Raw genomic sequence first — 9490 nt, forward strand, 5'->3', positions numbered from 1 at the left:
CAGTGGTGCAGTGCGTGAATCGTGTCCACAGCACTGAGCAAAACAAAGGTCAAGATGTTCCCACATTTCCACTTGAAGTGCCCCCTCCCTCTGCCTCATTTACCTGGACAATCTGTTTTGCAAGAGAAAAAACACAGAACAGACCCCTAAATAGCCATTTAGCTCCCAATCCATATTTAACTCTTCTCAAATCTCTCCCTTTCTTTCCCCACCTCACTTCTTTGAGCATCATAATTGCCAGATATGATCTTCAAAGGCTTTGGGGAAGCTTTGATGTGAGGTGATGTGGCTTTCCTCATTCATCCCTCTCCTCCTGATGCAAAATGTTAATAGCTTTGAACCTGGGGGAGCCCGAGGCAAGAGAGGGTTAAGGCAGAAAGGAAAGGTAAAAATATATATAAATAAATTTGAAAAACCCTCCAGGGATGAGCATTCACCTCCCCCAGGTAAACCCAGAGCCTCTTTCAAATGCATCTCTCTCTCTGTGCGTCTTCCTCTGTTCCACAGTAAGCAAGTCAGGTGTTTTCCTGCCCCCCCCCCCCGCGCGCAGATTTGGGGGCAAATTTGGTGTGGCTAGCCAGCCTGTTTTGTTGCTTCTGTTGCTTGGGGCAAAGGAACAGGCAGATCCCCAAAAGCCAAACCTCCTTTTTCACAGGGCTGAGCACCCTTGCAAAACTTCAAGGCCTTTTTTTGATGACACCCGAAGACTCACCTGAGCAGGTTGGGAAGGGGAGAAGCTCAGCGGAACAGCATCTGCCCAGCATGCACAATCCCCAACATCTCCAGGTACATAGGAAGCTGTCTTATACTGACCAATATAGCTCAATAGTGCCGACACTGGCTGGCAGCAGCACTCCAGGGGTTCAGGCAGGGGACGATTCCAGAACCTACCTAGAGATGTCACTGGGGACCGAAACTGGGACCTTCTAGGTGCAAAGCAGATCCTCTGCCACTGATAGATCCTCACTTAAACCCCCCCCCAAGAGCTGCTGCCAGTCAGTGTCGGCACTATTGAGCTATATTGGTCAGGGTCCCTTCCAACTCTACAGTTCTGTGATTCTATGATCTAGATGGGCCAAATGACTCACTATAAGGCAGTTTCCTCTGCTCCTATGTATAATATCAACCTCCTCTTTTGCTAACTAATCACAGCCTGGCTACACAGTTTTGAGGAATGCGGAAATACTCTCCTGAGCATATGCAGAGTATTTCCTGCACCTCTTTACTAATCAATCACAGTCCATGGCCTTCTGCTGGAACAATAAACTCGTTGACTGGACTTGGAAACTAATCGGCTGTACAGTTTGTATGACCCCTGTAAGCTCTCCTGAACATGTGCAGAGGTTTTTTCCCCCTCCTGCTAACTAATCACAGCCTGGTTACACAACTGAGGGGCATTTTGAAAGAGCCAGGCGAGGAAACGCAGCTGCTGGAAATTGCGCTTGTAATAAAACAGCAAAGGGTGAACAGGATGCCACGAGATCTCTGTGTAGAGAGAGAGAGAGACAGGAACCTTTTGCAAAATCGCCAACAGGAGGGGGCTAAAAGGAGCATTCTAAAAAAAAAGACAAACAAGTGTGCTAGGCAAAGCCAGCACAAAATAAGCCCCCATCCAGACGCAAAAGTTGGAGACACACAGGATGTAAACAGGAAAGACAGGCCACCCGCAACAAGATAAAAAAAAGGATAGCCTTGGATTTGCGCCCGGGGAGACGCAATCTGCCATCCAGTGGCGTAGCGTGGGGGGTGCAGGGGGGGCCGGCCGCACTGGGCGCAACATCTGGGGGTTAGGGTTAGGGGGCGCAAATCCACGGGTTAGGGGGCGCAAATCCACGGGTTAGGGGGCGCAAATTACTTACCTTGCCCCGGGTGCTGACAACCCACGCTACGCCACTGCTGCCATCCCTCGAAGACCGAGGGGTAACTGGCTTCAAGAGGGAGGGAATGAAGCCGAGGTTGGGCAGCCATCCGTCCTGGATGCTTTAGCTGAGATTCCTGCATTGCAGCGGGTTGGTCTGGATGACCCCTGGGGTTCCCTTGCAACTCTACGATTCTATGAAAGGTAGCCAGGGGTGTGAACCTGGGCTCTCCAATCCCAGCGGCGGGGAGGAGGGGAGGTCAGAAAGGGACCCAGAGGGGACGGAAACACACTCTGCGTGTACTCAGGTGACCCACCTGCCCCCCTGCTAGGGGACTAGGAGTGGCTCAAATCAAAGCTACTCCTGGCCCAATAATTTACGCAGAGGGGTGAGAGTTATGCCAGCGCCGTTGGCTAGCTTAAGGCAGCCTGGGCCGACCATGTGCGGTCAATAAATTGGTTGTTACGTTCCAGGGGTGCCAACTTAAATAAAATATTGAGGGCAGGTAAACCCCATTCCGCATAATCGAGCGCGCACACACCATTTGAATGGCGATGTCCATCAACTTGGGGGCGGGGTGGCCCCCTCAAATATTTTATTGGGGAGCCAAAGGGGCCCCCTAATTTAAAGGATTAATGGTTTTGCGGATCTGGCTATGGAGCAAGGGAAGGCTGTGACCCCTTAAGCCGCATCAATGGGATGGCTGCTCCATTGAGATGAATGGGTCTCGCTTCGGAACAGACACGCGGGGTAGACACAAGCGTCTGCCTAGGGTCTACTCTGAGGGCTCTCACACTATGCGCTCTCGGATCTTGAGCATCGTTAGGTGGGGGGGGGAGTCACTTCTATTACGTTTTAGCCCTTTGGTGGGAGAGGGGTCTTTGGACAGGAGCGGGTGGGAAGTTTGTCAGGCGGTTTGAACCCACAATAACACTTCGAGGTGTGTCACAAGCGCGCGCAGGCGCAATGGGCAGGCGGGGTGGGGGAGATAAGGCAAACCCCAATCAGAGCATAGCCCACCACCCGCGCCCAAGACTGGATCTTACGCAGAGACCTAGCTTGCACAGCAATCATTAAGACCGTGCCAAAATGATGCTAAGACATGCCAAAGAGGTGCGGAGGTCCTATTTATAAGGAGGTGGGTGTGGGTGGGGAAAGATATGAAATCTAATCTTAGTCTTGCCCCCCGAAATTGCAGCCAGGCAAGCGAGTTAGCAATTAAGACAATGCAAAAAGAAAACGAGAGCGCGGCGGGGAAAACCTTTCGGGCTGGGGAGGGAGAAAGAGAGGAAAGAAAATACCCCACCCCCCCAACAGAAATAAATGATATATTTTAAATAAATAAATAAATAAATTAAAACTATAAAAGATATTGCGTTTACCTTTAAAATAATGACTCGCTTTATTTTTTATCTTTTAATATGTCGTTATAAATATATTTTGTCAAAATATATGATCATTATTGTCAAAACATTTGCACGTAAAGTCATAAATAAGGTCAAGGTGAACGGATTAAGGGATTTTTTTTCCTTTTTTTTTTTTTTTTTTTTTTTTTTTGCTGGCGCGCACGCGCCGCTGGGTGAGCGGCATAGGTGAGAAAGAGAATTTATGGCATAACTTGATGTTCCTTTTCTTTTATCGAAAAAAAAAAAGCACAGAAGGCCAGCCCATTCTTGAACCTGGGAGGAGAACAATGAGAAGCAGCCCCTGTTCCCCGCCACTTCCATCCCTGGGGAATTTTGGACGGGGGGGGGGGGCGGGCTGGATGGTGAGGACAAGGGACCGGAGGGAGAGAACCGGACAGGGAAGAAATTGATTTATCACTTTTTTTTTAAAGAAAAAAAATTCTCTCTCTCTCTCTGTTTCTCGCGTTTAACGACACCCACACCCTTCGACCACCATCTCCTGGTAATTCTTGAGGACCACCTTGTCGTACTCGTCCAGGTAGAGCATAGAGATGGCGCTGAGCTCGGTGGGGACGCAGCAGGCTTTGGGGATGCTGCCGTTGACCGAGTTGACCAGCGTCTGCACGATGGCGTGGTTGGTAGAGTTGAGGTGGTCAGCCAAAGGGAAAGGGCAGTCCCCGTGGCAGTAGAAAGCCTGGTAGCCCGGCGGGGCCACGATCCAGTCGTTCCAGCCCACGTCGCTGAAATCCACATAGAGAGCGTGGCGGCGGCAGTTCTTCTTGTTCTTGCGCGCGCGCTGGTGCGCGTGCTTGGGGCTGCGCTTGGCCCGGCGCGTCAGCAGCGACTGGCCCCGGCCGTCGTGGCTGAAAGTGACCAGCAGGGGCCGGAGGCGGGCCCAGTCTCCGGCCCCCAGGCGGCCCCCTTGAGGTAAAGAGCGGCTAATCCGGACATGGCTGCCCTGGTGAGTCTGTAGCGCGGGGTGGAGGGGCAAAACCTCCACGGCCAGCCCGTGGTTGGGCTGGCCGCCTGCGGTCCATCGGATAACAGCGGGGCTCACGTCGAAGCTCTCCCAGCGGCTCACGTTGTGGTGCACCAGGCGGGTGTCCAACAGGCGGGTGGCCAGGTCCTCCCCTCGACGGAGGGGCTTCATCACCTCGTAAATGTTGATCCGGTGGAAGCCCCTCTCCCAGGAGGACGCCCCGTCCTCGCCGACGATCTGCTGTCGGAAGAGCCGCAGCTCCGCCGAGGAGATGGCCTCGCCCGACGGCACGCTGCTCAGGTTGAAGAAATAGCGCAGGCGGGCCGGCTGGTTGGCGGGCCCCGGGACTTGCTCGAGGTGCTCTGGAGAGGGGAAAGGGACCGGGAGGAGAAAGCAAGAGACAGGACGGTTGGTGGCGGCAGGAGGAAGGAGAGACAGCAACAGACGCGCAGAACAGACGGCGCGGTTTGGGCAAGCCCGGACAAAACCGAGCGCGCGATGGCCGTGGGTTGGGTGGCTGGCTGGGTCAGCCTCACGGGAAGGGCGCGATCCACCTGCTAAAGCACCGGGCTGGAGAGGAATAATACCCCTATCCATCTCCTCCAAAAGTAAAACCTCACCACCCCCCACTTTTGTCCATTTCACCTGCCTTTCGGGTTATCGCCGGCCCAGTTTACTCGGGGGGAAAGGCTCTTTCGATTGCCAGGAGGCGTCTGCTGCCTAATAGAAGCGCGCGAGGACTAGAGGAGGAGCACCATCCTTGGACGCCTTGCGCAAAAGTTGCGCTGCGGGCAACAAGGCATACTTGGGGATAGCATTGCTGCGATCCTAAACGCGCTTTGCTAAGAAATGAAGCCAGGCCAGCGGGTGATCGGGCTGCAAGGCTGCGGTTCCTGGCCCACTTATGAGGGTGCAACATTCCCCCCGCCCAGCTTAAATCCTTAGGATTCCCTTCATAGTACAATACAGCCATCATCCTGCATAAGAAAGGGCGTAGGTAACTGCTCTCAGTTTAGGAGAGTCTTTGCTTTGAACTCAGATCATCTTGCTGGTAGAGGTTCGATCCTCCGCCCCACACACTCTGGCGCCCTCTCCCCACTCTGTTCTCTGCCCCATTGTAGAAGCCTAGTGAGCTGTTTGCTCAGGCACCATTTGTGCGTCCCAGCCCTCCGAGCACGCCCTATCGTTGTTACTTTTTAAAATTTTTTGCCCCACCTTACATGTGCACGGCGCTGGCCATCGAGCCAACAGCACAAAGGACCCTGCCCGCGAGGAGGATGCAAGCACGCCTTTAGGATTCAAGAACAGGCCTTCCCATTGTCCCAGGAAGAGTTAAACCCATGCGCCTCTCCCTCTCCCCCCCCCGCCTCTCTTTTAAAAAATACATCGGACGCTCTCCATTTAAGTGTAGATTTAGTAACTGTGAAATTCAGCCTCGCTGAATTCCCACTAGTCCGTGTATTGCGGGGTCGGGTGGCTTCTTGCGCTATCCGCCAAATTCGAATCAAGTCGTTGTTCTGTTATTTCCACATCCCCCCCCCTCCGTCACCTCTGCACATAAGCAGAGTGCATTGTGGCCTGTCCTTCCCCTATAAGTTCTTGCACGTGCTCGTGTGATCCATTCTTCACGCCCACGCACGCCCAGAGCACACTTCTTCTCCAGCTCTATCGTCAGCAGACGACTTTGATCCAAAAGGAGCTACTCTTGAGGAAACAGGTTGTGCCTTGCAATAGATGCCCATTTACCAAATACGGCTTGCGAGTTGTAATTTAATAATAATAATAGTTCTTACTAATATTGCAGAGGAAAAAGTGGGCAGAAGTGTTTTAAAGCTACGTTTCCTCTTTAAATTTATTGTTAGGGGAAAAGGAGATGCTCTCTTGGTGCGCGAAGCCCTCCCCCCAAAAACCCCCCCTCCTTTCTAATAACAGGGGTTGCAACCAGTACAGACTCCCGGCTCCAGTAGAAAGAAGCAAACTGGCTAGGAAACATTTGGATCCACTTGCAGTTGCATCCCTCCCTCTCTCTCTCTCTCTCTCTCTCTCTCTCTCTCTCACACACACACACACTCTCCCCCCCCCAAACAGACGCAGTTTTACGTTGGTCATTAAAAAAAAGCCATCTCCCTCTCTTCCCTCCCTCCGTTTCCCAAAAGGAACAAGCGGGAGTTTTTGGGTTGGTTTTTTTGTTTAAAGGCGGGGACGAGCGCTTTGATATTTCTCCATAAACTTCTAAGTTTGGTCCGGGAAGAGAGGAGGAGCGAGATGGGGGTGGGAGTAACAGAACCGGAGTGAAATCTGGAGCAGCTGCTGATGGGCGATTCAGAGAGAGAACGCCTTTCAGTCCGTGCGCACGCAGGCCGACGTTCAACCGGAGAAAGGTGATTTAATAATATCAGATAATTTTAGTTGGCAATAGCGGTCTCAATCGTGCAAAAGTAGTCTGCAGACTTCTCTCCTCCCAAGCGACGTACTGTATCCTGCTCTTAAACCAAGCGAGCCCACTTCTCGAGAAGTCAAACCCTTCCCCTAAAACATAATGAGATCGTCTTTCTCGCATAAACGTTTCTCCAGATCCCGGTTTCCGTGTGTGAGCGCAGAAATGCCCACGCAAACCCCCCGCTGTCCGTCCTCCTTAGCTGCTTCCTGGGCAAGGGAGGAGAAGGACGGCACCCGCGCCTCTCCATAGAGGGCGAGCCAGAGTCACGCCGGAGTATCACACTCGGAACCGGTTTCAATCCAAATCCATCGCATCCACAGCCCAATGCGGAGCAGGGGTGAAGGAGGAGGAGAAAACGAACTACCCCTTCCACCCCCCCCAAAAAAACCAGGGGACACCTAACCCACCCAGTCCAACCTTGGAATCTTGCAAGCGGTGCTTTTAGCCCGGGTCCGGCCTCGGGCCGCCTGATCCTTTCAGGAGCATTTACTCGCAAGAAAGCCCCAACCGGACACTAGGAGGGGTGCATCAGATTTCGTTCCTCCCCACCTCCCCGCAAAAAAATCAAATTCTGAAATCCCACCACCACCAATCACCATCATAATAGTCGGAGATCTACTCAGAAGCGCTCCGTGCGCCCCTCTCCAGTTTGCATACCTTCGTGGTGGAAGCTCCTCACGGTGTTGGCGCGGCTGGTGGACTTTTCCGGGTACTGGAGGCTGAGATCCTGCAGCTTTTCCTCCTCTTCCCCGGACTGGAGGCGATAGAGATCCAGCATGTATGAAGGGACGAGCGCCGCCTTGCTGGGCTGCGGCCGCCGCCGGAGCCCGAACATCTGGAGTAGGGTAGCCTCGAACCCGCGCAAGAGTTCATGGCTCGGGAACGGGCGGCGCGAAGTCCCCGAGGCGCCTTCTCCGTCTCCGGCCTCCCCGGCTCGCTGCTGCTGCTGCTGCTGGAGATGGTCCCCGACAACTTTCTTCTTCCCAGTCTCGGCAGGTATCAAGCTGGCACGGTTAGTACCTCCAAGCAGCACTCGGCACAATAAAATGACCATCAGGAGTCGGTTACCAGGCGTCATGGTGTCTCTGTTGGGGGGGAGGGAAGGGTGTAGTTGGGTTGGGGGGGCAGAGAGCAGAAGGAGGGGAGGGAAGAGGGGGAGAAGGAGGGAGAAAAAGGAGCAAACAAACAAGGTCCGTAAAAAATGACACACTTTAGAAAAAAATTAAAGAAACGCACATCCCAAGCTCAAAACACAAAGCAAAACACAAACCAGACTCCCCCTCCCTCGAAAATGCAGTGCAGAACCTTATTGGGACTTTACGCCCAGCCAATTAAGACTTGGGACTTTACGGGGCCCCCCCGCAATTATCAACACCCCCCCCAAAAAAAATTCTCCTCTGTTTTATCTGAGCAACGATCTGCGTAAAAATGGGGTCACGACACCAGCTGTTAATACGCGCGAACAAAGTTCCGAAAACCCATCTCTGCTTTTCGCCCATCAAAACAGGGTTTTGCACTTGTTGTTAATGGAAGTAATATTTATTTAAAATGCACTGGGAGAGGCTGGGAGTCGGAGGTCCCGGTTCATTGTTGAGCAAGCTTCCAGGAGGTCTCCTTGGAAAGCGCTCTCCATAGCAAGTGTCTGTTGGAGCCTTCCCGGCTGCCGGCCGCTAGCCACTAGGTGCCCGCGGGGTAGCCCCGTCCGTGGGGGTTTGCGGGGAGGGGACGGGGAGATCTGCAGCCCCTCTCCGGCGTAAGGGCCTCGTGGATCGCGAGGGGAAGGGTGGGGGGATAAACGCGGAGGGGAAAGGACGCGCCTTCTCCAGGGTCTCCAGTCGTTCTTATTTACTTCGCATTTGACAAATATCCCCGTGGGGTAAAAAACTAGATCTTCATTTTTAAAAAGGAAAAAAACACACACTACAGTCCGAGCCGATGGGCGTTTACTTGGAAGTAAGCCCCCAGTAGGGCTTACTCTCAAGTAAGGGCACGGAGAGATTGCACAGAAAATGCTCTCCCCTGAAAACAAACAAACCAAAGAACTGTTTCGAAATGAACCATTTGTTTTTAAAAGGAGCGAATAAAAGGACTCGGAAGTTTGAGAGCCCGGCGCTCGCTCACTCGCTCGCTCACTCTCACACACAACAAGCTCCGTCTCTCTCTCTCTCCCTCCCTCTCTTTTTCTTGGTTCTTTTTCATCCTCCCCCTCTTTTAAACCAGAACTCACACAAGGAATGAGAAAGCGCTACTCACTGACAGAAAGCAAGGCATATAGAAACAGTCCATGGTTCTTGACAGCCAAGCGTGGAGCAGGACTCGTGGGAAAGCTCACGCGGGGAATCCGGAGTCAAGCCGCTTTGCGGAGCCGGGGAGAGTCAATCTATCGCTCGCTGCTGCTGCTGCTGCTTCGCCTTCTTCCTCTTCGTCTTCTTCTCCGGGCTGCGGGCAGGAGCAATCGCGCGCCACGGCTTGCTGCTCCAGAGCGACTCCTGGAAAACGAATATATTTGAATATAATGAAACTCCCGAGCAGGCTGCCTTCTGCTTTTCTTCCAGCCCCGGAGAGGGTCACGTGGGTCCGAGGAGCCAGCCTGTCAATCAGCGGGCCGCAAACTCCGCCTTCCTCCTCCTCCTCCTCCTCCTCTGTCCTGAGCTCTGCAAAGGGATGTCCCACCTCCTTGGCCTCTGTCAATCTCCTCGTAGCTTTTCCTTTCCTTTCTCTTCTACTTTCCTTCTAAAGAGAGAGTGTGCGCAGCTGAGTGTGAACTGCAACTCCCTTTGGCCTGATCCAGATGCGAGTCCAAAGC

At 53.1% G+C, this 9490-nt stretch overlaps 1 protein-coding gene across 1 annotated transcript; it reads right to left on the minus strand.

Moving 5' to 3' along the window:
• Nucleotides 1-3260: 3260 nt before the first annotated feature.
• BMP4 (bone morphogenetic protein 4) lies at nucleotides 3261-9257 on the minus strand. The gene is made up of 3 exons (XM_083575188.1): nucleotides 8938-9257; nucleotides 7342-7769; nucleotides 3261-4606 (listed from the first exon to the last, which is right to left on the minus strand). Exons 2-3 carry the CDS (start codon nucleotides 7760-7762, stop codon nucleotides 3732-3734), a joined length of 1296 nt encoding a protein of 431 aa, XP_083431314.1. The 5' UTR covers nucleotides 7763-7769; nucleotides 8938-9257; the 3' UTR covers nucleotides 3261-3731.
• Between the last annotated feature and the right edge of the window lie 233 nt (nucleotides 9258-9490).

The sequence above is a fragment of the Podarcis filfolensis genome (assembly GCF_964270895.1).
Source record: "Podarcis filfolensis genome assembly, chromosome: 1".
Taxonomy (NCBI): domain Eukaryota; kingdom Metazoa; phylum Chordata; class Lepidosauria; order Squamata; family Lacertidae; genus Podarcis; species Podarcis filfolensis.

Coding starts and splice junctions, on each gene's coding strand:
- BMP4 (XM_083575188.1), bottom strand. CDS start 7,762: ATGACGCCTGGTAACCGACTCCTGATGGTCATTTTATTGTGCCGAGTG. Junction 4,607..7,341: donor GAGGAGCTTCCACCACGAAG/GTATGCAAACTG, acceptor TCCCCTCTCCAG/AGCACCTCGAGCAAGTCCCG.